Source organism: Mus musculus, chromosome 11 (assembly GCF_000001635.26).
Source record: "Mus musculus strain C57BL/6J chromosome 11, GRCm38.p6 C57BL/6J".
NCBI lineage: Eukaryota > Metazoa > Chordata > Mammalia > Rodentia > Muridae > Mus > Mus musculus.
The window spans coordinates 59,539,943-59,567,849 of NC_000077.6; the positions used below are offsets into that span (position 1 = coordinate 59,539,943).

Below are 27,907 nucleotides of genomic sequence, written 5' to 3' on the forward strand. Positions count from 1 at the left end.
TAATAATAACAATTTTATAGTCAATTTTATTGATGAACATTTTACAGTTCCTTGAAATTATGTCTGTTTGTTTGCTTTTTTGGAGGGGGCGAGGCATGCCACAGCACAAGTCAGAGGACAGCTTGTAGGAGCTGTTTCTCTCTCTCAACCATGCGGGTTTCAGAGATTGGACTGGGGCCATCTTTTACTTGCTGAGCCATCTTGCTGACCCTTCACCAACTCTTATGTGGGACTGGGGACCAAATTGAGGGCTTCATACATTCCAGGAAAGTACTCTATCTACGCTCTGTCTACAGCTTCTTGTCATTTTGATTTGCTATTATCTGAGGACTGGTGACGTTGAACACACACTCCTGTGGGCTTTTGACTTCCTTTTTTGAGTGGTGTTTGCTCATCCTCCTATGATGGAGTTGAATGAGAGTCTTGCATATTTTTGCTATTAACTGCTTATCTAACCTGTGGTTTACAAATGTCTTCTTCAAGGTCATTAGTGGCTTCTTTGAGCCACTCTTGTGTCCTCAGAGCTTTTGAGTTCGATTGATTGGTCTTGGTAGCTTATTTTGCCTCTTGCTGTGTTGCTTTTTGGGAGATGCCTAAAAACCTTCACTACTGTATCAACAGGCTTTCCCTGTCTTCTAGGCTTTTGGGGCTTCAGATCTGCTTAGGCCTTTAGCACTCTGAGTGGATTTAAATGTGGTGTGAGATCAGATAGTTTTATTCTTCAGCATGTAACTATCCAGATTTCTGGAGACCAACCTAGTAATGCTTTTTGCGTTTTGCAGTACTTGGGACCCAGTCGTTGGGCATACCCAGGGTCTTGGGCACGCTCAGTAAGGCAGGGGGCTCCTGTCTTCCTGAGTCTGGCTGGTCTGCTTCTCTTCAGCCTTAGCATTTGCATTCCTGTTGCTTCTGTCCCTGAATCAGCAGAGTCTCTGCCCTTTCACCTGTAGAGTAGCATGAGGAGCTGCCTCATTCAGGACACTGAGAGAGTACCTCTTGCTCAGAGTTGGTTGGAGTCTCTGCCATGGTCAGACAGTGGTTCTACAGTGACCAAGGGTGGCAGAGAAGCAGGTCTGAGCGGCCATCAGTTCCCTTGTCCTTCGGGGTGTAAAGAAAGCCAAGCACTTTGGCTTTTTCCTGGGACACAGCCACCTCAGCCTGACAGGTGAGACCAAAAGTCATGGAGTAAGACTTATGCTTTTAAAACTAACAGGAGATGGAGAACACTTGGAGCTGCGTGCTGACCACCTCCATGCCAGGAGAAAGAAATTAGAATCTAGGGTTTCAAAGCCTGATTCTGTCCTCAGCTCTCCACACACTGGTTCTGCTTGCCACTGCTTATGTCCCCCTCTCTGGGATCCTAGGCCTCACTGAGCTGCTCGCTGCCTGTGCTGAGCCCTGAGGTTTCACTTTTTCCCATTGTTTCTAAAGGCTTCTGCAGGGAACCCCCGGGAATTCTGGTCTGCAGCTTAGGCTTACACTCAGAACTCTATTGCTTGGGTTTGGAAAATCCATCCAGATGAGTAACTGCCAATCCGTCTTTGACAGTGATGCAAGCTTGTTCACGTCTTGAAGCCACATCCTTCCTGTCTCCAGTGTCACAGTGACCCCTATATATTTATCTCATTTCCCCTTTATTTGTACCCAAGGCTGCTATCTGGGTGAGTACAATGTCATGGAGCAGAGTGGATAAAAGGTCCAGGGTATTTTTAATGGCATGATTTATCTTAGTCAATAGACAAGGAATTTCTTTTAGACTCATCTAACATTAAGGTATTTCTGGGATGTTCTGTTTGCTGTTACGTGGTTCATGCATGTTAGGGAGGTGTGTGTGCGCGTGAGCGCTCACAGAAGAAGCAATTATAGCTCCCTAGGACTTAAACAGCATCTACTCAGGGTGGCAGAGGGTGGACTGCCTGTGAGGGGGGGAATGTGCTGGAAGCCCAGGGGGCAGCTAATGTAAAGAGCAAATCTGTTGTGGCAGGTCTTAGCAGCAGGGGGCAGAGGGCTGAGAACTCCTGGGAAAGACTAGGAACTGAGGGGTCAAAAGTCTAGGAGGATCTGTGGAGCTGGGGCAGCAGTCAGCAAGAACACTAGAGATGACAGAAAGATGTGAGGTGCGGCAGGAGACAGGGAGAGGAGATGCAAGAGTGGACACGAGACAGGTACATCGAGCTTGGGGCACCTTCAATGTCATCTTGCTGTCACATGAATATCAATTCGGAGGCCATCACCACCTTTCAGGCACTTTCCTCTACCATCTATGGCTTCAGTCTGAGAAAGCCACTTAGTGTCTCTACCACTCAGCAGAAGGAACCTACACACCTCAGTGGAGAAACTAGATGAGAAGAGTAAAAAGAATCAGGGCAGCATCTAGGCCCAGAGTTCTGACTAAATGTGAATCACGATGCTCGTTATAGATGTGAGATGTTAAAGAGCCGTTAAAGCGATGTACGCATGTAGTCTTCCTCTTTATATGCACACAATTCCACCTGATCGGGTTCTGTCTGTCAGTGGGAAATAGAGGAACACTGAAGGGTTAGCTGTCAGCCCGTCTGGGCTGTGAGTCCTCACCTTGGTGCTCTGGGGTTATTATAGCTTATTTTCTCCTGGCTTCCTCCTTCCTTTGAAAATAAAAGCAAGAAACCAGGGCTTTCCATTAAAAGAAATCGGGAAGCAATCTCTTCTGCTTTCTCAGTGTCTGAAGGAGGAAGCTGAGGTTGAGAAACAGTGAAGGCTGTGCCCAGGTCCTAGCCTCGTCACCATGGGTTCTGGTCAGACACGAGTCCTGGTGACTTTGTATATGCGTGTTCTCTGTATACCACATCTGATTGTGTTAATGGCTTTCTTATTTTTATCTCTACAGAGGAACTTTTCTTCCATGGCTCAGGACATACGTCTGGATCAAGCTAAGAGAACTTTCTGGTAAACATTTGGCTTACTCAGTTCTTACTAAGTCAGAGATGGTGATTCATTAAAAACCTGTACCAATCTATGGGGTACCCTTAGAGGTTTCAATATTAGCATCTAGTTTCCTGTGTTTCTGATAACTTCGTTTTCTGGAAGTGGAGACTTTTAATACCATTCTTCTTTACTCCCATGGGGTTTTCATTCCTGCACTGCCAGTGTGGACCTAAGCCCCGAGACCCTCGAAAGGGCTGCTGCTGAAGATGACGAGTGTCCGTTGCAAGCTGGCTCAGTATCTAGAGGACCTTGAAGATGTGGACCTCAAGAAATTCAAAATGCATTTGGAAGATTACCCGCCCGAGAAAGGCTGTATCCCAGTCCCCAGGGGCCAGATGGAGAAGGCAGATCACTTGGATCTAGCCACACTCATGATTGACTTCAATGGCGAGGAGAAGGCCTGGGCCATGGCTGTGTGGATCTTTGCTGCGATCAACAGGCGAGACCTCTGGGAAAAAGCTAAGAAGGACCAGCCAGAGTGGAGTGAGTAAACAGAAGGGTTTTTGGTTTTGTTTGTTTGTTTGTTTGTTTCTTACAGTAAGGTACACGTGACATAAAAGGTGGAATTTTAGTAATTTTACATATATGGCTTAGCAACAAGAAAACATATGGTTGTGCAACCAACTTCTCATCTTGCACAACTGAAGCTCCCAACACACTAGATGATAAGTCCCCATTACCTAACCCCATCTCCTAGCAACCACCGCTGTTTTCTGTCCCTGTGAACTTTACCTCTATGGATTCCTCGTGCAGGTAGATTCATGGAGGGCTTGTTTCTTTTGGCTGGCTTACTTCACTTAGCATAATGTGTTCAGGTACATCAGAATTTCCTTCTTAAAAAAGGTTAATGTTGAATATTCATGTGTGTCTATTACATTGTGCTTGTCTCATCTGTGCATATCCATTTGCTATGGATAACTATGTCTATTCAACATCTTCAGTTCTCTGGTTTTGAGTTCGAGTCTCAAGTATCCCAGGCTGGCTCCAAACACAGAATCCTCTTTTCTCTGACCATGGGTTTTCCTTCTCTCCTGCAGGGGTACGGGAGGGTGAGGGTCAGAGGGAGGGGAGCAGTGTGGTTTTCTTAATTCTGTAAAAACTCCGGTCTCAGTCTTCACTCACTCGCAGGTGACTGTTGTGGCTGGTTCCAACCTCGTGAGTTGGCTCAGTGCTGAGGTCCTCCTCTGGTTCCCCAACCAGCTCATAGCAGATGCTCGTCTGCTCTAAACCAGGGAAGCAGCAGAAGGGATTTGGAATAAACCAGGGAAGTCCCAGGCAGAAGATGCTGAGTGGGAGCTGCGGAAGGAAGTAGTCACCGGAGATAAGGATGCTGGGGTGGTGTGACTCAGCAGTAGAGCACCTCCCTGTTATGCACAGGGATCTGGGTTCCACTGGGCCAGTTGGAGATGATGATGAGGGGTGTGGCAAGGCAATGGCAATCCGGGAGAAGGAGACGGAGCTAGGTGGCAATCCAATTGCACATCACAATGCAGCCGTAATTGTTCCTGACCTGAGAATGTGTACAACAGGAGTGAAGTCTCAGCAATACAAGTCCTGACTGAGCAATTTTAGATTTTGTTTTTCAAATTAAAGCATTAAACGTTTTTAGCTATTTATGTTGTGTGCCTGTATGTGTGTGCTACGGCACCTATGTGGAGGTTAGAGGACAATATGCAGGGGTTGATTCTTTTTACCATGTAGGCCTTGGGGATCAAACTTCAGGTCATCTGGTTCGTGCCTTTACTCCCTGAACCAGCTCTCTCCGGCTCTGTACCAGGTAGTTGGGTTTGTTTGTCTGTTTTTTATAAGATTTATTTTGAATTGGATGTATGTAGTAGCACACCAGAAGAGGGAGTCATATCTCGTTACGGATGGTTGTGAGCCACCATGTGGTTGCTAGGATTTGAACTCAGGACCTTCGGAAGAGCAGTCAGTGCTCTTAACCACTGAGCCATCTCACCAGCCCCAGCACATGTCTTTATCCCCAGTACTTGAAAAGCAGAGGCAGGCAGATCTATGGGAGTTTGAGGCCAGCCTGGTCTACAGAGGACATTGTTCCAGGACAATCAGGACTATATAACAAAGAGATCAGGTCTCAAAGAAAACCCAAAACACAAGAACCAGAAAACAACAAAAACTTCACGTGTGTGAGTGTTTTCCTGCACGTCTATTATGTGCACTGTGCATGTGTTGGCACCTGAGGAGGCTAGAAGAGGGTATCATATTCCCTGCAGCTGGAGCTACAGACAGTTGTGAGCTACCACGTGGGTGCTGGGAACTGAATCCAGGTCCTCTGGAAGAGCATCAAGTGCTCTTAGTCACTGAGCCACCGCTCCAGGCACCCTGTACAAAGCAGTTTTAATGGGTTTTGCTTTTCTTTCAATAACCCCATGATGTAGTTCCTATTACTATCCGTGCTTTCAAATGAAGGACTCGAGCCAGGGAGCGGCTCTAATTACCCAGGGCTCCCCAGTCAGGGCCGGTCATAGTAAGAGTAAAAGGCCAGGTAAGACTATACAAGTATAGCCTTGTGATGTTGCTTTTATATCTGCATTTTAGGCATAAACATTGTCATCAGAATTTGAAGTTCTTTTTGGAGCTGAAGTGAGACATTACCTGAGCTTTGGGCTGAGGTTCGCGGTTGCACGAATGTTTAGATTTTTGTTTTGTGACTCCATTGCCAGTGGCACTTTCATTTCTTTTCTCTTCCCTCCCTTCTCTCCTGCCTGTCCTTCTCAAGCTCAGTGTGTGGCTGAGGAAGACCTTGAACTCCTGTTCCTTCTGCCTTCACTTCCTGGGTGCTGGGTCTGTGTATTAACACCATCCCTGGCTTAGATCCATGCCAGGAAGGCACTTTACCAACTGAGCTACATCCCTGACATTATCTTCCAGAATAATTCTACATCCACAGGAGTATGCCCATGTCTTTGATCTGTTGTATGTCTTTTCCTGTTGGGGACTTTGCTATATTCCTGAATTTCCCCTAGGAGGAAAGTCCATATTATTCGGATACCCAGTTCTTGGCTGTAGGCACCTGTTGGGATCACCTCGGACTTTCCCATGGATAACTATGCCTAAGCCTTGGCACAGAGTAAAAAGAACTGCTTTGAGTAAAGTGTTACCCAGCATTTTCAAACTTTTCCACGTGAATTTCGTAAGCCATTGCTCTGAACTACTTAGACTGACTGACGATGTTCCCTTCTGAAGACCTAGAAACCTAGAGGTGACAGCATAGGATATGGTCCACATGGGCTACGTACATCCAACTGAGCTCAGGGGAGGGTGAACCTGTCAGGAGAACATTGTGGATCGTGCACATGGACCCTAAGTCAGGGTGCCGGGGACAACTAGGGACAGATGACAATGGCAAAGAAACACCATTTGCTCTCATATGTTCTCTGACAGATTTCTGGGCCTGGGAAAGACGTTCTGAGCCTGGGGACACAGTTCTGTCTGATGATTGACAGCTCCCCTTTCAAAGTGAGGCCAGCAGAATCATGCCTATTAGGCTTTTGATGCCATAACTATCAACAGTCTGCAACCCTTGAGCCATGTTTACTCCCCTCTCCCCTGTTTTTTTTCTTTTTTTCTTTTCTTTTTTCCTCTTTGAGACATGATCTCATGTAGCCTAGGCTGGCCTTGAGCTCACTATGTAGCTGAGGATAACTCTGAAGTTCTGGTTTTCCTGCCTCCATCTCCCAAGTGCTGAGCTTAGAGATATATGCTCTCATGCCTGGCTAAGCCACATTTAATTCAGAAGGAATAGGCAGTAGGGGCCATTGACTTACCCCATAGACTAGGCTCAATTCTATCCTCTGTGTTAGGACTTTTTTTTGATGTACTTTGTGTTTTTTCTTTTGTGCTTAGATGACACGTGTACATCACATTCCTCTATGGTATGCCAGGAGGACAGCCTTGAAGAAGAGTGGATGGGTTTGCTGGGATATCTCTCCCGCATCTCCATTTGTAAAAAGAAGAAAGGTAAGCGTCAAGCTTCTGCCTTCATCTTTGAGACTTGGGATAGGGGGCTAAGGAACTGGAAAGCGGGGGAGCTTGGCCACTCTACAGGGAGCAAGCCCTGCCTCAGGAAACCCGCCTTCACTGAAGGCACAGAGGCATATTCACATGGCTTCCCAAAGTCCCAGGGAAGGGGTTAACTATAGGTAGATATGGGCTTCAGACTAAAGGTATAAGGCTTATTAAGTAACAGATTTTTCTGGCTGGAGGCCACAGTGCTGGCTTTCTGCCCTATCATGAATGGAAAGTAATTGACACCAGAATTTTGGGAGCCTGATACACTCGAGCAGTGGAGACAAATTATACCTCCTATTTTTCATATATATATTTCATATATATATTTCATATATATATTTCACATATATATTTCATATATATATATATATATGTATATATATATATATATATATATATATATATATATTTGTTTGGCTTTTCAAGACAGGGTTTCTCTGTATAGCTCTGGCTGTCCTGGAACTCACTTTGTAAACCAGACTGGCCTCGAACTCAGAAATCCACCTGCCTCTGCCTCCCGAGTGCTGGGATTAAAGGCATGCGTCACCACGCCTGGCTCTTTTCTTATATTTTTGAGCCCTCTGTCCGGTCATACCACCTATTTTTCTAAGCCAATCCTTACTTCCTCTAGAGTATAAACCACTGGCTTTCCTTTCCTTTTGTTAAAACACAGCCATGTTTTAATATCCACTTGCATTGTATGTTGCCTCCATACAAATTTGGGAAAGAGTAATAGATATTAGGAGATCTCTGCAGAATACATTGCTGCCAAGGCTTACAGATCACAACCATAGGCTTCAAACCAATCATAAAATGGTTGGCTGTGCCACTACTCTGTATCAATGACGACAGCTCGCTCTATACATTTGAATGTTTAGTGAGCTCATTGCTTCTAGTTGACAGTCAGCACCCTGCATTTTGTTGTTGTTGTTCGTAAATCCTTTCAATTCTTAATGTTCCCCCTGTAACAGCAGAGGTCCGCTAGCAGCTTATTGTTGGGGAATGGATGTGTGGGCTTTTCCTGGATCCCGCCTTTCTGTCTCTGCTGCAGATTACTGTAAGATGTACAGACGACATGTGAGAAGCAGGTTCTACTCTATCAAGGACAGGAACGCGCGTCTAGGTGAGAGTGTGGACCTCAACAGTCGCTACACGCAGCTCCAACTGGTCAAGGAGCATCCAAGCAAGCAGGAGCGGGAGCATGAACTCCTGACCATCGGCCGGACTAAAATGCGGGACAGCCCCATGAGTTCCCTTAAGCTGGAGCTGCTGTTTGAGCCCGAGGACGGGCACTCGGAGCCTGTGCACACAGTGGTGTTCCAGGGAGCAGCAGGCATCGGGAAAACCATCCTAGCCAGGAAGATTATGTTGGACTGGGCACTGGGAAAGCTCTTCAAAGACAAATTTGACTATTTGTTCTTTATCCACTGCCGAGAGGTGAGCCTCAGGACGCCAAGGAGTCTAGCAGACCTGATTGTCAGCTGCTGGCCTGACCCAAACCCACCAGTGTGCAAGATCCTGCGCAAGCCTTCCAGGATCCTCTTCCTCATGGATGGCTTTGATGAGCTACAAGGGGCCTTTGACGAGCACATTGGGGAGGTCTGCACAGACTGGCAAAAGGCTGTGCGGGGAGACATTCTGCTAAGCAGCCTCATCCGAAAGAAACTGCTGCCCAAGGCCTCTCTGCTCATAACGACGAGGCCGGTAGCCTTGGAGAAACTGCAGCATCTCCTGGACCACCCCCGCCATGTGGAGATCCTAGGTTTCTCTGAGGCCAAAAGGAAGGAGTATTTCTTTAAGTATTTCTCCAACGAGCTGCAGGCCCGGGAGGCCTTCAGGCTGATCCAAGAGAATGAGGTCCTCTTTACCATGTGCTTCATCCCCCTGGTCTGCTGGATTGTGTGCACGGGGCTAAAGCAACAGATGGAGACCGGGAAGAGCCTGGCCCAGACCTCCAAGACCACTACGGCCGTCTACGTCTTCTTCCTTTCCAGCCTGCTGCAATCCCGGGGGGGCATTGAGGAGCATCTCTTCTCTGACTACCTACAGGGGCTCTGTTCACTGGCTGCGGATGGAATTTGGAACCAGAAAATCCTATTTGAGGAGTGTGATCTGCGGAAGCACGGCCTGCAGAAGACTGACGTCTCCGCTTTCCTGAGGATGAACGTGTTCCAGAAGGAAGTGGACTGCGAGAGATTCTACAGCTTCAGCCACATGACTTTCCAGGAGTTCTTCGCTGCTATGTACTATTTGCTGGAAGAGGAGGCAGAGGGGGAGACCGTGAGGAAAGGACCAGGAGGTTGTTCAGATCTTCTGAACCGAGACGTGAAGGTCCTACTAGAAAATTACGGCAAGTTTGAAAAAGGCTATCTGATTTTTGTTGTCCGATTCCTCTTTGGCCTTGTAAACCAGGAGAGAACCTCTTATTTGGAGAAGAAACTAAGTTGCAAGATCTCTCAGCAAGTCAGACTGGAACTACTGAAGTGGATTGAAGTGAAAGCCAAGGCCAAGAAGCTGCAGTGGCAGCCCAGCCAACTGGAACTGTTCTACTGCCTGTACGAGATGCAGGAGGAAGACTTTGTGCAGAGTGCCATGGACCACTTTCCCAAAATTGAGATCAACCTCTCTACCAGAATGGACCACGTGGTTTCCTCCTTTTGTATTAAGAACTGTCATAGGGTCAAAACGCTTTCCCTGGGTTTTTTTCACAACTCGCCCAAGGAGGAAGAAGAAGAGAGGAGAGGAGGTCGACCCTTGGACCAGGTTCAGTGTGTTTTCCCAGACACTCATGTTGCCTGTTCTTCCAGGTAATTTGGCTTCGGGCAGATGATAGCATGTGCCTTATGCTTTTGGCTATTTTTTCTTTCTTCCTTCCTTCCTTCCTTCCTTCCTTCCTTCCTTCCTCCCTCCCTCCCTCCCTCCCTCCCTCCCTCCCTCTCTTCCTTCCTTCCTTTCTTTCCTCTCCTCTATTTCTGAATATTTTCCAAATATAATTAGCAAGCTTCATGATAATGTGACTGCCACCCTCTCGTTGGTAGAGAGAGACTTTGGCTAGGTGGATGAATGGGATTGAGAACAAAACCCAATGAACTGAGAAGTAAGCGTTTGGGAGAATATCGCTTCCATGCACAGCATTGGGTGGACTGTGGCACTGTGTAGATGTCTGTAGACATCTGTTGCTTGTATTCTAGGGTAGCTCTAGCACACTGTTCTTCAACCCATGCAGCTGTGATGGATGCCAGATTGAAGACAAAAGGCTTAGTTAGTTATTACAGTTGTGGAGGATGGGAAGTCTAAAGACAGGGCCCTCCCCACAGGCTGGTTTTACCCGGTGGAGAGAAGAACGAAGCTCCACAGGTCTCCCTTGCACAAGATGCTGACATTCTCTATGAGGGTCTGTCAGCCTGGCCAATCGTCCTCCTCACCTCCTGATTCCGTCGTTCTGAGACGATGGTGTCTATCTGAGTTTTTTAAGGGTAGGGTGAACGTGCAGACTGTGCCAGTGGGAGAGGGGGAGAGAGAGGAGGTAAGAGAAGGCAGACTTGTTCTTTAAGGATCGTTGGAGAAACAATCAACAGCCTGACAAGGACCACACACTGATGAGGAAGGACAGGGACTCTGCTACCACCCCTGATGAGAACTGAGCTCCTACCTCAGGTATCAGCCAGTTTTCTTACAGGATACAGGCTAAGTTTATCCCAGAACCTTCTAAGATGACTAGCTAAGTGCATACCCCCATCAGAGGTCCAGAGTCACATACTCAGTCCTGCATCTATACAAAGAAGCTCAACTCTTTTTGAAAGCTAGGGTTTCGTGTAGCCCAGGCTAACCTTGAACCTGAACTCATCCTGTAACTGAGAATGACCTTGAATAATTCTTCTTCTTCTTCTTCTTCTTCTTCTTCTTCTTCTTCTTCTTCTTCTTCTTCTTCTTCTTCTTCTTCTTCTTTCCTAGACAGGGTTTTTCTGTGTAGCCCTGGCTGTCCTGGAACTCACTCTGTAGACCAGGCTGGCCTCGAACTCAGAAATTCGCCTGCCTCTGCCTCCCGAGTGCTGGGAATAAAGGTGTGCGCCACCGTGCTTGGCTTGAACTCTTTATCTTCTAACCTCCGTGTTCTGAGTACTAGGACTTCGGGTATCGGCAAACATGCTCTGTTGTTATGTAGTGTTAGGGGCCAAATCCAGGGTCTCAAACATGCCAGTCAAGCCTCTACCCACTAAGCTACGTCCCATCCGCAGGCTCTCTGCATTTTAATAAGTGCTACAGGGTTTTCTAATGTGACTCCCTCAAAATGACTATAAGAATTAAAAACTGCCAGTGTAGCTGTGTCACTCTTTTTTTTTTAAGAGAGTGATTTATTTATTTATTATATGTAAGTACATTGTAGCTGTCTTCAGACACTCCAGAAGAGGGAGTCAGATCTCGTTACGGATGGTTGTGAGCCACCATGTAGTTGCTGGGATTTGAACTCTGGACCTTCGGAAGAGCAGTCGGGTGCTCTAACCCACTGAGCCATCTCACCAGCCCTGTGTCACTCTTTTAAGACTCAGACTTCACTTCTGTGGTTGCAGCCTGGCCTTGGGCATTTTGACAGCACTCCTGCTGCATCTGGGCAGCCTGAGTCAAAGATGCTCCTTGGCCACTTAAGCTGCAAACAGGCCAGGGAAACAACGGTGTGACTGGGAAGGAGGGGCCTGGACAGTAGGTCTGTGACTGGTGGCTTAACACTTAGGAGACGGCTATGAACAGGTGCCAGGATCCCTGTCCTGAGCTCCAGTTTGTTGTTCCTGGAAACTAATCCTTTCTTCTGGCCTCCTCCTTTGCCATTCTAGACTGGTGAACTGCTGCCTCACTTCTAGCTTCTGCCGTGGTCTCTTCTCAAGTCTAAGCACCAACCGGAGCCTCACTGAACTGGACCTCAGTGACAATACTCTGGGAGACCCGGGCATGAGGGTGCTGTGTGAGGCACTCCAGCACCCAGGCTGTAACATTCAGAGACTGTGGTAAGTCTGTGTGTGTGTGTGTGTGTGTGTGTGTGTGTGTGTAGAATGATTGGGAGAAGACAGTAGAGAAAGATGATTAATGAATGGGATTGAGAACAAAACCCAATGAACTAAGAAGTAAGCGTTTGGGAGAATATCGCTTCCATGCACAGTATTGGGTGGACTGTGGCCACTCAGGTTTGGCTGTTAGGAGTTCAAAATCACATATCCATTGGTTGATTTGTTCTGTGTCTCTCTCCCTGGCTTGTAGGTGGCCATTTTCTCCTTGAATCTTTGCATCATCTTCTAGCTGTGTGTCTGTCCTCCAACCTCTAACAACCTTTCCTTGTACTGATACCAGTCCAACGGCACTAGGGCTAACACTGAATTCTGTTCAACGACCTGTTTGAAGCACCTGTTTCCAGTATGTGTTAAATAAAGCTAGAGGGAGGGTCCAGGGGCCCAGCTGGAGGGAGGGTCCAGGGGCCCAGCTGGGGACTCAGATGCTCAGAGTACAGCATATAAATCACAGTAGGCTGAACACGTGGGTAGTACTAGTGAGGCCAACCTGAGGAGATAAACTTTTCATCCCCATAACAGCATCTGTGATGAAACTTCCCAGTTCTCACCCAGAAGCCTGGTCCATGAAGAAATGGAAAACACAACCTTTGTTTTGCCACCAACAAATAGCTCCTTTCAGCTCTTCTTCATCTTCCCTGTCTACAGCTTTCTAAACTTACCTCCAGTCCATTCAGCCAGCACACTTATAATAGAATCAAATGTGCTGATACGTGAAGCTTTGGAGGGACACATTTGGGCCTTTAACACATACTCTGGATTCATGTAGCATCTGAATTTTTAACAAGTTACATAGCTCTTTAAATTTCATTTGTTTGTTTATTTACTTATTTAAAAGACAGGACCTCACTATGTTGCCCAAGCTGGCCTACTTTCTGGCTCCAGCACTCTCCCTTCCTCAGCTTCTTTTGTGGGTCTAAGAGCGTGAGGTGGCGTCCTGCCATTACGTTCACTTCTTTTGAGTATTTCTCTATCTCCCTATTGCTCGTACTATATATCTTTCCAACACCATTTGTAAAAACTCAATTTTATTTTCTGTATAAGCTGCTGTTCACAGTCTCTCATCCTCACTTGGCCAGCCCAGGGCCAGGAGCACTGTGCTGGATGTTACAGTGAGCTTAGCTTATGACTCTGGGGAAGAATTCCTGTTATTTCGCTGTGGTCTTTGGAACACCAGGGCACACCGGTCTTTAAGAGTGTGTGTGCCTCAGAAGGATGTTGGGTGTTTTGTCTCTCCACATCTGCTTTTTCTTTTCTTTTAGATTTATTTATTTTATGTGTCTGAATGTTTTGCCTGTACATATGTCTGTGTACCATGTGCATGCCTGGTGCCCTTGGAGGCCAGAAGAAGGTACTGGAGTCCCTGGAACTGTAGTAATGGATAGCTGTAAGCTACCATGTGGTGTTGTGAACCAAACTCGAGGTGTTGGAGAAATAGCTTGGCAGCTAAGAGCTCTTGCTGTACTGGCAGAGGACCCAAGTTTGGTAAACAGACATATATGCAGGCAAAACATTCATAACACATAAAAATAAATAATTCTCCCATTCTGCTCTCCCAGTGGCTTTATATTATTGAGAATTATTTTATTATTTCTGAGTGTTATTGAAAACTAATGATTACTCCATCTTTCTTTGTTGGCTTGTTAGCTGTAGATTTTTGTGCTGTTATTTTGATGAATTTTCTTTTGGATGTATTCCCTACATTAGCTTAACTGTAGCATTGCCACAAAGTCCATTCCATAGTATATTACTTTCTTTCTTTTTTAAAAAAAGATTTACTTATTTATTTTATGTATATGAGTACAATTATAGCTGCCAGCCCCACTTGCTCCGGCCTAAAGATTTTTTTATTATTATATGTAAGTACATTGTAGCTGTCTTCAGACACACCAGGAGAGAGCATCAGATCCCATTACAGATGGTTGTGAGCCACTATGTGGTTGCTGGGATTTGAACTCACGACCTTTGGAAGAGCAGTCAGTGCTCTTACCCACTGAGCCATCTCTCCGGCCCCATAGTATATTTCAATGTCTCCCCTTCTAGCCTGTGAGCTATGACTGTCTTATGCTTCTGAATTTCACACACTCCATTTTGTGCTTTATTTTGTTTAACTCCAAGTATATGGAACAAATAAAATTTTAAATTAAAAAACCCATACACTTAAAAAAGAACATTTCTATTTTTCTTTTCTTTAAAAACTTATGGTATGTGCATGTGTACGCGCGCGCGCGCGTGTGTGTATGTGTGTGTTGTGTTACCGATGTCTGTTGTATGTGGGCCTGCACACGTCACAACATGCATGTGGAAGTCAGTGGGCAAGTTTGGAAATTGGTTCCTGACACAGACAGAGATGAGGTCATAAGTTAGGGTGGCAAGAGCATTGACCCGCTGAGTCACTTCCCTGGCCTTACTGTGGAGAACTAAGTGGATCCTGAGAAAACTCCTCTCACTCCTTTGGAGAGCCGTGCTTACAGCAGCATCATTATTATGGACTTAGCCTCAGCTCTTAAAGGTTTCAGCCCCTCTCCCATCACTACGCTGAAGACCAAGCTTCTGACTGTGGCCTCCTGGGGACAAACCACAGCCAAACAATAGTGCAAAAAAGGACTCACAAATGGGGGTGAGGGGTGCACGCTGACCCAGCCCTGAGTGTTGCCTAGCTGACATTTCCCCACAGCTCTTCTCTGTGGCTCACAGAGATCTGTTCACCAAGAAGGAAACGGAGTGAAGGCCACATGTACCAAGAGGTTGGCACTGTGGGAAGCACAGAGAGACCCTAACTTCCCCCATCCTTCCTATCGGTGTCTTCCTGAGTGTGGCTTTGGTGTCCCTGACCCACCCAGCAGAATAGGAACTTTATGAGATCACCGGTCAGTTCTGCTTCCTAAATTTCTCCTCGGTGTGAAGAGAGCACGGGGATCACATTCTCCTAACGCACGGAAAGACAAAAATGTCATGGGAACGAGAACTCTAGCCACACGCATGCCTCGTGAGGGGACTTCAACCATTAGAAACGCTGGAAGGCAGGGGCTCCAGGCTCACCACCCTTGTCATTTACAAACCAGGATGTACCCTTTGTGCACCCGAAGTGCAGACCAACACGAGCTTGGTGCATTCACCATGAGGCCCCCTCCCACTTCTAAGGTGTCCTGTGTGCTGCTCAGGAATTCTGGTTACCCCAGAACACATCGGGCTCCTGCTGAATACAGAAACTGCATCTAAACTGAAGAACGATAGCAGGGAAGGAGGCTGTGCGAGCCGGCTCTCCATCATGAAATAAGCACCTGAGACAGTCAATTTAAAAGGAGGAAAACTTTGTTTTGGCTCATGGTTCTAGCCTATGGTCAGTCAAGTCTGTTGTGATGAGCCAGAATATCGTGGTAGCATTATATGGTCGGGGAGTCTATGCACATCATGAGGCTAAGGAACAAAGGAGGAAGAGAGCAAGAGTGAGGGGGAAAGAGACAGACACACAGACACACATACAGACAGAGACAGAGAGACAGAGAGAGACAGAGACAGACAGAGAGACAGAGAGAGATAGAGAGAGACAAAACAGTATTTCAGTATCTCCCTAAGGTCACCCCCTTCAGTGTCCATACATCCCATGTGTCTTCCTCTAGGCTCCACTTCCCAGAGGTTTCAGTCCCCGCCCCCCATAGTGTGAGCGTGTAGGCGTGGGACACGCATAGGATCTGGATCCTGAGAGAGGCCTCTCTCTGATGTCTGATTCTGTTCTCGCTGTGAAGGTTGGGGCGCTGCGGACTGTCCCATCAATGCTGCTTCGACATCTCCTCTGTCCTGAGCAGCAGCCAGAAGCTGGTGGAGCTGGACCTCAGTGACAATGCCCTGGGGGACTTTGGAATCAGATTGCTGTGTGTGGGACTGAAGCACCTGCTCTGCAACCTCCAGAAACTGTGGTGAGTCTGGCCTACCTCCCTTAGGCAGCTCTGCTGTGGAGGCCCAATTCAGGAACTCTGCTTCAGGGAGACACAGCGAGCCATCATCAGCTCCTGTGTGAGGATGAGAATATTCTCAGCGGCCTGGAGGGCTTCCTGCGCTCCCTTCTGCTAGTTTGCCAGTCGTTCAGTCAGCCAGTGATTGCTGTGCGGGGAGTTAATGGGAAAATATAGCAGTGGTGTGTATGTCTGTGCGTGTGTGTATGTTTATAAATCATCAAATAAACTGTCTTTAAGATATCCGAGGAAACAGAAGCACTGCTAAGCATCATGGTAGAACGGTTTTGAGAGGTCATAATAAATCCTCACACTAAATAGAAAAAAAGCAGCGCTTAAGCAATGGAATATTTATTGTGTGGGGTCCTTACTGAACGCTTCTAGGAGACGAGAATTCTAAAAAGTTAAGAGAGTGCTTGCAGGCTAGGAATGCAGCTCAGTTGACGGAGTGCTTGCCTAACATATGTGAAGCCCAAAGTTTGATCCTTAGCACCAAATCAAACCAGCAAACCAGATGTGGTGGCAGAAAGATCAAAGGCTCAAGCTCATTTTTGGTTACATATTTTTGGCCAGGCTGGGCTACATGAGACCCTGTCTCAAAACAAAAACACAAGCAAGCAAACAAACAAACAAAAACAAAAAACAAACAAACAAACAAACAAAAAGGAACAAAAACCCCACTTGATCAGGTGGTGGTGGCTCATAGTTCATCACCATGATTATAGAAAACAAACGCACAACAAACAAATAAGAAACTGGACTAGTGTTGGTAAGGACTTGGAGAACTGGAACCTTTTGTCTCTTTAATGCAGTTGTTCTCAACTTGTGGATTGAGACCCTGTTGGGGGTCAAACAACCCTTTCACAGGAATTGCTTAAGTACATCAGAAAATACAGATATTTACAGAAGGAAAATCACAGCCATGGAGTAGAAACGAAAATAATGTTGTGGTTGGGGTCACCACAACATGAGGATTTGGATTAAAGAGTCACAGCACTAGGAAGGTTGAGAACCCCTGCTCTAGTAGGAACGTAAAACAACAGCAAGCAGGAACATAAACCACGGCAACCAGCACAGTGATTCTCACACGAGTATGGACCTGTACTTGATCCATGTGTTTTCGGGTGCATCTGCCAGCTATGCAACCGTGTTTGCAACATCAAGTCCAGAGCATGTCAGTAACGGCAGCCAGAGGTTAGAAACTTCTCCGTGTCTGTTGATGGACACTGGTCAGAAGGTGGCATCTGCACATACGTAGCTTTGAACAAATCAGGACACTTGCTTAAATCTTCACGAGCCTCGAGGGTGCAATACTAAGTGAGATAAATCTGTCACAAAAGGCAAACACTATGATTACACTTACATAACGTTTCTTAAATTCATAATGTAGGGCATAACGGTAGCTTCCAGGGACTGGGAAGGAATGAGTGGGAAGTTTTCGTTTGTTTGCTTGTTTTGTTTTGTTTTGTTTTAACAGGTGTTTCAGTTTTATAAAATAAAGATAATCAGAAATGGATAGTGACGGTGGCTGCTCTTAAAAAACACTGAGTTCTTTTTCTTTCTCTTCTTCTTCTTTCTCTTCTTCTTTCTCTTCTTCTTCTTTCTCTTTTCCTTCTCCTTCTCCTTCTCCTCCTCCTCCTCCTCCTCCTCCTCCTCCTCCTCCTTCTTCTTCTTCTTCTTTTCTCTTCCTCCTCCTCCTTTTTCTCTTCCTCCTCCCCCCTCCTCCCCTCCTTCCTCTCCTTCTTCTTCTTCTGGTGCTGGGGGCTGGATCTAGGTTCTCTCACGTGCTAGGAAAGCACTCTACCTCACCCCCTTTCCTTTTTCATACTGAGCAGGGTCTTGCTAAGTTGCCCAGGTACTCCCTAGCTTTTGATCCTCTTGCTTTCGCCTCCTGAGTAACTGGGACTGCAGGCCTCTGCTACCAGGCCTCAATAAAATTCTGCTCTGAAAGTGGTTAGGATGACAGATTTTACCACACATACATTAAAACCCTGGTTTTATATTATTATTATTATTATTATTATTATTATCATTATCATTACCATTATTATTAGTGTGTGTGTGTGTTCCATAGAGTTTGTGTGAAGGTCAGAGGACAACTTTTTAGAGTCAGCTCTCTCCTACTTCGTGGGTTCTGGGATTAAATTCAGGTTGTCAGGCTCCTTAGCAAGTGCTTTTACTCGATAAGCCATCTCCCTTGACCCCACATTTACATTTTATTTCAATAAAATAGATGAAGGGAAAAGGAAAGATGTTCTTGGGAATTGGCTTACTGTCTGTTACTCCTTCAGACGGGGAAGAGGATAAGAACTGTGTGGAGCTAAGGTGCAGGTTGTAGCTGAGGAGGGCAGTAGCAGGTACAGGTCTCCTAGCCCACGGTGCAGAGTGCATGAGAGATGGCACTGACCTTGTTCCCTCTGCATGGAAGGTTGGTGAGCTGCTGTCTCACATCCGCGTGTTGTCAGGATCTCGCATTGGTTCTGAGCTCCAACCATTCTCTGACCAGACTGTACATTGGAGAAAATGCCTTGGGAGACTCAGGAGTCCAAGTTTTGTGTGAAAAGATGAAGGACCCACAGTGTAACTTGCAGAAGCTGGGGTAAGTAAGTCAAATTCTTCTCAGAGATCGCTTATTTGGGAAGCACGCATGGGTGGGGCCCCTCTAGAGAATGTTCATCTGCTGGAGATGAAGGTGGGAACCGTAGCATCAGCATCCGAAGTGGTTTGAAGCTCTAGCTTCATGAGGCACACAGCTAGGATTCTGTACTTCAGATTCAAACAGCCATGGGTTTAGCCAGCTGTTGGTTAAAAATATTAGGAAAAAATTATTTCTGTGCTTAACATATGTGAGCCTTCCTCTTTGTCATTATTCTCTGAACAACAGAGTATAGCTACATACCATGTAGCACACATGCCATGACAGATAGCACAGGTAACCTAAAGATAAGTACAGTCCACGGGAGGATGCGCAGAGGTGATATGTAAACACTCTGCATTTCACATGAGGGACATGACCATGTGCAAATTTTAGCACCTGTGGGGGTGTCTTGGGGCCAGTCACTAAGGACACTGGGGGACAGTTGTATTACTGCTGATGAGATAGTTCTACTGAGTTGGGAGACAGAGGCAGGTAGATTTCTGTGAGTTCGAGGCCAGCCTGGTCTATATATTGAGTTCTAGGACAGCTACAACTACATATAGGGCCTTGCTTCAGTAAAAGATAAATACAACAAAATGAGTCTGGAAATGTGGTTCAATTGTTAGTTTGATTAGCATGTATTATGCCTTCCATCCTTAGGATAGAATAAAGTGGGTTTTATGCTACACTCATGTAATCCTAGCACTTGAGAGGGAACGGTGGGATGATCAGAAGTTCAAGGTCGTACTCAGTAACATAGGGAGTTTGAGACTAGCTTGGGCTACATAAGACCATGTCTTTAAAAAAAAAAAAATCAAAACCAAAACAAAACAACAAAACCTAACACTGACAAGAGACTTTTTCTGAGGGAAAATTAATTATCCATGATTATTAACCAATATTAGTTGTAAACTCTAATACTTTCTTGGGTTTGTCCTGTTAGCACAGCCTCAGACGTTACCAAATTGCTTTCCTAGAATGTTAAGGTGCTGCCACGGCTCTGCCAGAGCAGTGTGGCTTCCGATGCTTTGTTTGATCAACAGATGTGATTTGGCCTCTGAGCTTGCCAGGTGCCCTAGACTCTGTTGTGGGTGCGGATGGCAGAAGTGGCCTTGTTTACACACACAGCACTATAGGGAGGGGTGACCCACTAGAGCACAAAACAGTATGTAATACGTGTTGCTTCTGACAGTCCTTAGCTTGGCTCTTGCCTTGGCTTTAGTCCATCCATTTTTCCTCGAGTTCCTTTCCCCATGTTTTTCTTGATTTGATAACTTCCTCTTCTATAAGTTCTGCATTGGCTTCTCTTCCTGTTATCTTTGGGTTTTGTCGTTGATTTTCTATTGTTTCTATTTTCTCTGAGATATCTTATGTACCCCTAAACACCAATGACCACTCATAGGCAAATGTCTTCCCAAGTAGATCTCACACCCAGATACCACTTGGGAGGTGTTTTGTTTTTGCTACAAAAACAACATAAAAAAATCTTTCTGCCTCTAGAAAAAGCCACTTACTAACCTGGCAAACAAAATTTGAGAAACTGTATTGTACACACAAACTCCCATTCCCCCATATGCCCATACATTGCCAATTGCTTTATCAATCTACATATTAATCCATGAATTTACTCACTATTATATTTATCCAACTATCCATCTTTTTACCCAAACATTCTGTATTGTTGGGGCCGGCCTGTGGCTCTCATGTCCAGGTTCGAGCCTGGGAGGCAACCTGGAGCTGAAAGAAAAGAGGGAACTTAGGTGAGTGGAGAAATAATGGAACCAAGACATGCTAGTCTGTTCAAGGTTCAAATGTTTAATGGTGACTGCACTTATAAAAAGGGGGGGAGAAGGCCCATTCCCACCAATTCATCCTTGGAGTCTGGAACCAGCTGCAGGTGATGACGTGCAGAATAGGGCATAGTCTCCAGTATCTTGAAGAGGAACAGTGACTCTGCCTGAACAATAGAGTGATCTAGGGAGGAAGGCTCCACCCTAGGTAATCTCCTTAGTGGCACCAAGGTCAGGTTCTGGCTCAGCCTGCTTCAGGCTGAGGGAAGGTTACACTGTATGTCTGAGTTTACTAAGGTTGCTATATAACACAGTGCCCAAAACATAATGGTGTAGACAACACAAACTGTCTCTCAGTTCTCGAGGAGAGGGTTAAGGAATTAGCAGAGCTCGTGCCTCTGAGGGCCATGAGCAAGAGTACATTCTTTCGTCTCCCTTCCTGGCAGTCTTTGGTACCTTGTCTTGGAGAGGCATCACCTGATTGTGGCCTCCATCTTCACACAAGTTTCTCTCTGTGCCTCTGCAGGTAACACTGAGTCCCAAGTTCTGGTACTAAGATTGTATTTATTTGTTTTTAACGGTGTGTTTGAGTGTGGGTTGGGGAGACCATTGCATAGAAGTGCAGTGTCAAGAGAGGAGTCACTAGACCCCCTGGAGTTAGCATCCCAGGTGGCTGTGGTCTGTCTGACATGAATGCTGGGTACCAAACTCGGGTCTTCTGGAAGAGCAGCATGCTCTCTTAACTGCTGAGTCATCTTTCCAGTCAGACGCTCCAGTTCTGATGAGGATGTCAGTCATACCAGATTTGGGCCCACCTAGAGTCATCTTAACTGACTATATCTGTGAGGTTGTGAGGTTGTGAGGTTGTGAGGTTGTGAGGTTTGGTGTTCAGTTATGGTCACATTTTAAAGAACTGGAATTTTAATATGTGAAGTTTTTGGAAGAACAAAATTCAACCCAACACTGTAGTTAGCTATTCAAACTACAAACACTATAGAAGTATTTTTCTTTGACTTGTTTTTCATTTATCTGGATACATTTCCATATGACTTCTAGTTTGGAGCACAAAAACCCATAGTACCCACCACCAGCATTTATTCAGCTACTCATTAAGTCAAGAACTTTTTGGGTAAGTTTCTACATTTTTACTGTTACAAATCACTCTGTAAAATACATGCTTGTTTATGGAACTCAATGCATGTGTGTGCATGCGTGTGTGTGTGTGTGTGTGTGTGTGTGTGTGTGTGTGTGTGTATTTCTTTAAACTAGGTTCCCTAATGTGTAGCATGAATGAACTAAAAATTTTAGCCATCTTATATATTAGTATCTTCTTCTCTTGAACTTTAGCATAATATGTTCTAGTCTCTTGTTCTATAATATGTTCTAATCTCACTTCTGTGCTACAGATTCGTCACACATGGACACATAAAACTGGGCTTAGCTACTATAACACCCCTTCCATCTGCCACTGTTAGATCCCTCCCTGCCCCTGCTCAAACTTGCTGAGCAGAGGCCTGTCCAGAGGTTCGAAGCAGGTTCCTAGAGGGCTTCACACACTTCACTACGCTCAGTTCCTTCTTTGTCTGCCTGTCTTTCCTTCCTCCTTTCCTTCGGAGAAAAGCCAGCCTTCGTTCCACTTTCCTCTGGTCTGTGTTCTATTGAATTAGTTTTATGTTCCAAAGGCCTGGCCTGTTCTGCCACAATCTCTCTTATGGAAGTTTAGATCATCGACAAGCAGGAAGCCCTCATTATTTTTCAAGTAATTATTCTGGTTGGCAATTTTATGATATTTATTTATTTATTTTCTATGATATGTCTCTGTGTGTGTGTGTGTATTGGTGGGTGTGCATTGCCGTGCCATGCATGTAGAGGTCAGATGACAACTTGTCATGCCTTATTCTCTTCTTTCTTTCATCTTGTGGGCCATGGGGTTCAAATTTAGATCATGAGGTTTGGGAGTAAGAGTTTTTTCCTACCGATTCATCTTGCCACCCTAAATAATCATTCTGATCTCCATTTTCCTAACTAAAAGTGGAGCTATGCTGGCTAGGGATGTAGTTTAGTCAGCAGAGTGTTTGTCTATCTTGAACAAAGCCCTCAATTTGATCACTAGCATGTAAGTAGGGTGTGGCGGCACATGCTGGTAATCCCTGCACTCCAGAGGCAGGTGGATCAGAAGTTCAAGGTCATGCCAGATAATACCGCAAGTTAGACACCATTCTAGGTTACAAGAGATTATGTCTGGAAGAGAAACAAGGAAAGGAATAAAAATAACACTCCTATCTTGAGTTTGCATAATGAAATAAAACATTCACACTCGATGCCATTATCCCACAAAGTAAGTAGCCAACACCATTAGAAGTTCGGTTTTCATCCGAAGGCAGTTTTAGGGAACAACGAGGATTGCTGACGTAGAAAAGCCACTCGGAGTTAAGTGAATGCAGCAAATAGCATGTGTTCAAGACACACAGAACAAAGCCACCCAGTGATTAGTGGCTTTTACCGGACAGCAAACTTAAGGAATTAGGGAAGGAAGGTTTACTGTGGCTCATACTGTGAAGGTACAGCTCATCTCATCGCAAGGCGAGGGGCGTGGGGGGGTGGGGAGGGGGGGTGGTTGCCGAGGAACAGCAGCAGCAACAGCAGCAGCGTCATGAAGCAGCCATCACGCTGTGTCTGCAAACGGGAAGCAGAGAGAAGAGTGTGGTGCTCACTTCCTTTTCCCCATTAATTCAGCCTGGGACGCCAGCCCATGAAGAGTTTTCCACTTTAACCTAATCTAGAAAATTCCTCACAGATATGCCCAAAGACTTGTCTTGAGAGTGAGTCTAGATTTTGTCAAGTTGACAGTAAACACATAAACCATCATAGCTGGATTGGCTGGGACTGAGCTGTTACCAGTGGGCGGGCTGACTGGATGTGTTTGATTTGCTAAGCATCGCTTCTCGGCCTTTTGGCTAAGATCAAGTGTGATTTGCTAAGCATTATATCATGCATTAAACATACTTATCCCTCAGCCTCAATGGGTACCAATATCCTAATCACATAACTTTGATGTCGTCTTCTTTTCTGAGGTGCTAGGAATGGAACTTAGGCCTGAAAGAACCTAGTGGGGAAACCCCCACTCAATTCTTGTTCGGTTCGCACCCAAGAATCACGAACAGACGACCATCTTGATGTAAAAGCATGAGGTAGTTTAATGACGGAGCTCGGGACCGACACATATCTCCCGCAGGAGACAGAGGTGTCAACCACATGGTGGAGCCATAATGGCGGAGCTCCGGTTCGAAACGTATCTCACGCAGGAGACAGTGGTTTCGACCCCAAGGCTTGGAAGCTAGGGACTTTTATAGAAAAGGGGTGGGGCTGGGGGAGGAATTGGCACGGTTTTACATGATTGGTCCATTTAAACATCAACAGACTGTCAGAAGGGCGGGAGATAGGGAGGCACTAGGCCAGTCAGGACATGTAACGACGGGCCTGCTCGGGCACGTCCTGGCCTGTTCTGCTATGTTCTCAGCCCCAGGTTTCAAAGCTCACAAACAACTCTTTGGGCTATTTGACATAAATTACATGAATAACATGTCTCAAGTTTTATTTCCTTTTAGGCCCTCACATATGATAGGCTTGGATTCAGGTGACCCCATGACACTGAGAGATTGTTCATCTCTGGGAGGGTCTGGAAGCAGAGCTTGGATCTGAACTGGGTTACAAGGCCCTCCCTCCGGTGGTCTCTTCCCCTTTAGTCTGGCCACATCTGGAGGTTCCACACCCTGGCTAAGCAGCACCACAAGCGTTCACTGTAGACAGTGTTCAACTTGACCTCAGAATAGTAAATCAAAAATTCTTGGACTGTTCTGAGGTTCCAGAGGTAAAGACTTCTGCCATCAAGGCTGACAACCTGAGTTCAATTCCTGGGCCTCACAGAGTGGAAGATGTCTTAGTTAAGGTTTCCATTGCTGTAAAGAGATGACCAAGGCAACTCTTAAAAAGGTAAACATTTGCATATTCCACTCCAGGGGAGTTTGCTGATAGAATATTAAAAAAAATATTACAAAAAAAAAAGGTAAACATTTAATTGGGGCTGGTTTACACATTCAGAGGTTCGGTCCGTTATCATCAAGGCCTGAAGCATGGCAGTTTCCAGGCAGACATGGTGCTGGAGAAGGAGTTGAGATTTTCACATCTTGATAGAGTAGCGGCCAGGAGACTGCTTCCAGGCAGCTAGAGGGTCTCCAAACCTACCCCTCCAACAAGACCAAACCTACTCCAACAAGGCCACACCCACTCTAATAAGTCCACACCCCCTCATAGTGCCACTACCTGGGCCAAACATATTCAAACCACCACCGAAGGAAATAGCCAAAGTTGTCCTCTGATCTCCAAAGAATGTTCTTGCTCTCTCTCTCTCTCTCTCTCTCTCTCTCTCTCTCTCTCGTGGATCCAAGCAAGTATGCTGAGACCATTGTCCATCTCTCCTGTGGGATCCAGAGACGTGGTCCATCTCTCCTGTGGGATCCAGAGACGTGGAGCCATGCTTCAGATTATGTTAAAGATGCTGGCTTCTGACCTTTTAAGTTGGAAGGATGCAGCTCGCAGTGACACACAATGTCTGAGAGAGCCTGGGCACTGAGGACTCCTTCTCTTCTTCCTATAGGTTGGTGAATTCCGGCCTTACTTCAATCTGTTGTTCAGCTCTGACCTCTGTGCTCAAAACCAACCAGAACTTCACACACCTCTATCTACGAAGCAATGCCCTTGGAGACACAGGACTCAGGCTCCTCTGTGAGGGGCTTCTGCACCCGGACTGTAAACTACAGATGCTGGAGTGAGTTCATGGGCTGCCTGAGGTGATGGGAACATGGGGTGTGAGGCAGGCCCTGGAGCAACCCTGATGCAAATCTGTGTCTGAGGAGTGAGGCGTTCTTGGTGTCCATTAGTGAGAAATGGGAAGTTTCTAGATGGTATACAGCTTAAAGGCTAAGCCCCTGCCACCACAGTCCTGCCAACTGCAAACATTCATTTGGTCCATTGATACTTTGTGGAAATCTGAGGGGAACATAATGTTTAGAAAAAGTCAATTGACAAATTTCTGTTACTATTTTGGTCTGTTCAACCCAGTACCTTGGGAAAAGAAACTTCCATCTAAAGAGGGGAGAAAAGAAACCATATCATATGAAGCAGCTTCACGCTGGTCAGTCTGTGGTTTGTTGTTGTTGTTGTTTTCAAGACAGGGTTTATCTGTGTAGCCCTGGCTTGCCTGGAACTCACTCTGTAGACCAGGTTGGCTTCGAACTCAGAAATCCGCCTGCTTCTGCCTCCCAAGTGCTGGGATTAAAGGTGTGCACCACCACTGCCCAGCCCAATCTGCGCTTTTTATGCAAATGAAACTGCAGGTTTGGAGACCCGGAAGTATGGATGGTCAAGGCTATTTTCTTTATATCACCCTTCTCTTCTCAAAGATTAGACAACTGCAGCCTCACCTCACACAGCTGCTGGAATCTCTCCACAATTCTGACCCACAACCACAGCCTTCGGAAGCTGAACCTGGGCAACAATGATCTTGGCGATCTGTGCGTGGTGACCCTCTGTGAGGTGCTGAAACAGCAGGGCTGCCTCCTGCAGAGCCTACAGTGAGTGTGGTTTGCCTAGAGCTTCTCATGGGGTAGGCGAGCGGGGTGCTGAGGGGAGGGTGACCACGGGACAAAAGTCAGAGTTTCTCTGGATTAATTTGCAGTTTTCTGAAGAGTCCAACTCAAAGCTTCTTTTCTGTGTTCACAGGTTGGGTGAAATGTACTTAAATCGTGAAACAAAACGTGCCTTAGAAGCGCTCCAGGAAGAAAAGCCTGAGCTGACTATAGTCTTCGAGATTTCCTGGTAGGCGTGGAAGCAGGACCACCAGGTGCCTCGGTCCTGCCCCAAGTCCTGCCCCAAGCCCCAGTGCGCACTGCTCTTCACTGCTATCAAGCCCTCCTTCACCATCAGGATCACAGCCGAGGCTCTTCTGGTATAGGGTCTGGAGCAAAGGCTTGTGTGGGACCAAATATTTTTCCTCACATCGATAACGTGAAACTGCCAGAGGCTGCCCTTCCCATCATATCCTCAGTGGGCAAGGTGTTCCCTCTTGGTGACTTCATGGAAACAGCTTCAAGAAAACGCCTTTTCTGTCCTCCCCCGCCCTCCTCTTACTCCTGCCCCTCCTCCTCCTCCTCCTCCCCTCCCCCCCCCTCCTCCTCCGCTTCTCCCCCCACCTGTCTTTCTCTCTCTGGGCCTCTGGTTTTTTGACCTTTGCCCATACCTTCAGTCTTGTCTTCCTGTTAACTGACCATCCCGCATAAGGAGCTGCCCGTGGGCTAGATGGAAGGTTTGTGGCAGCCTCTCAGCTACATTGTTTGTTTTTATTTTTTAATAGTTATGATTTCTCTTTAGCTACCTGAAAACTCAGAGATTTATAAAACCCATTTTTGTATTTATTGTATGTTTGTACTGCTTTCTTAATTTAAAAATGTATCTAGAATTCTTTTAAGTTATTTATCCAAACTACTAAAAATAAATCAGTTTACACATTTAAAATTTCTCTTTGCAAAATGATTCAACGTTGGTTAATGAGGGGGAAAAAGTCACGTCCTTTGGATTTTAGAGGAGGGATTTCAGCTGTAGTAGCATAGAGGGTAACAGCATGCAGGGGAAGGTTAGCTCACATGCAGAAATGAATCCTACAGCATTCTCAAACAGAGGCATAACCTGGTTTCCTCTTGCCTGGGTGACAAAAGCTTACCTTAGGTTTATCCATTTGAAGAGCAGCTCATCTCCTAAGTGACACTGAGTGCTAAGTCATGAATAAATACTAACTGCCCACAGTACACAGAAACAACTCTTAAACATAAAACATTGCTCAGAGTGGAACTATTGTTTCATATCGTCTGGTGAGGCTGCTAGACCTTTGCTATGGAGACGGACTGATGAACTGTTGTTGTCTTTAAATTTTTAAAAAGATTTATTTATGTTTATGTATATGAGCACACTGTAGCTGTCTTAAGACAGCACCAGAAGAGGGCATTGGATCCATTACAGGTGACTGTGAGCCACCATGTGGTTGCTGGGATTTGAACTCAGGACCTCTGGAAGAACAGTCAGTGCTCTTAACCACTGAGCCATCTCTCCAGCTTCTGATGAACTTTTAATATAAGGAGATTATGCAAGGCAAAGCAACCATGCCACTAAACAATCTCTTTACATAAACTGTGTTTTTTAAAAATAGAGCCTATCTTTCCCTTTGAACGTCTGATCCTCCACGCCCCATCTCTCCAGTGCTGGGATTACAGGCATGTGCCAGCATGCAGCTTATGAGACGCTGGAGCTCAAACCCAGGGCACTGAGGATGATTGTCAGGCATCCCACCAACTGGGCTCTTTCTAGTAAGGCTAATTTATTTAATAATTTAAATTAAACCAATTGAAAAACCAT

The 27,907-nt window shown here is 45.9% G+C and overlaps 1 protein-coding gene across 5 annotated transcripts; it reads left to right on the forward strand.

Moving 5' to 3' along the window:
* Window positions 1-1,626: 1,626 nt before the first annotated feature.
* Window positions 1,627-27,013, forward strand: Nlrp3 (NLR family, pyrin domain containing 3). 5 transcript variants are annotated; one of them, NM_001359638.1, is made up of 11 exons: window positions 1,627-1,661; window positions 2,867-2,925; window positions 3,127-3,447; window positions 6,832-6,945; window positions 8,048-9,803; window positions 11,829-11,999; window positions 15,806-15,976; window positions 18,441-18,611; window positions 25,098-25,268; window positions 25,903-26,073; window positions 26,222-27,013. In NM_001359638.1, exons 3-11 carry the CDS (start codon window positions 3,171-3,173, stop codon window positions 26,319-26,321), a joined length of 3,102 nt encoding a protein of 1,033 aa, NP_001346567.1. In that variant the 5' UTR covers window positions 1,627-1,661; window positions 2,867-2,925; window positions 3,127-3,170; the 3' UTR covers window positions 26,322-27,013. The 5 variants fall into 5 exon arrangements, 4 of the variants coding, with proteins under 4 accessions (NP_001346567.1, XP_006532921.1, NP_665826.1 ...); XM_006532858.1 differs by lacking the exon at window positions 1,627-1,661 and adding an exon at window positions 2,743-2,774; NR_153314.1 differs by lacking the exon at window positions 1,627-1,661 and having other exon boundaries at window positions 2,744-2,925; window positions 18,519-18,611.
* The last annotated feature ends 894 nt before the right edge of the window (window positions 27,014-27,907 follow it).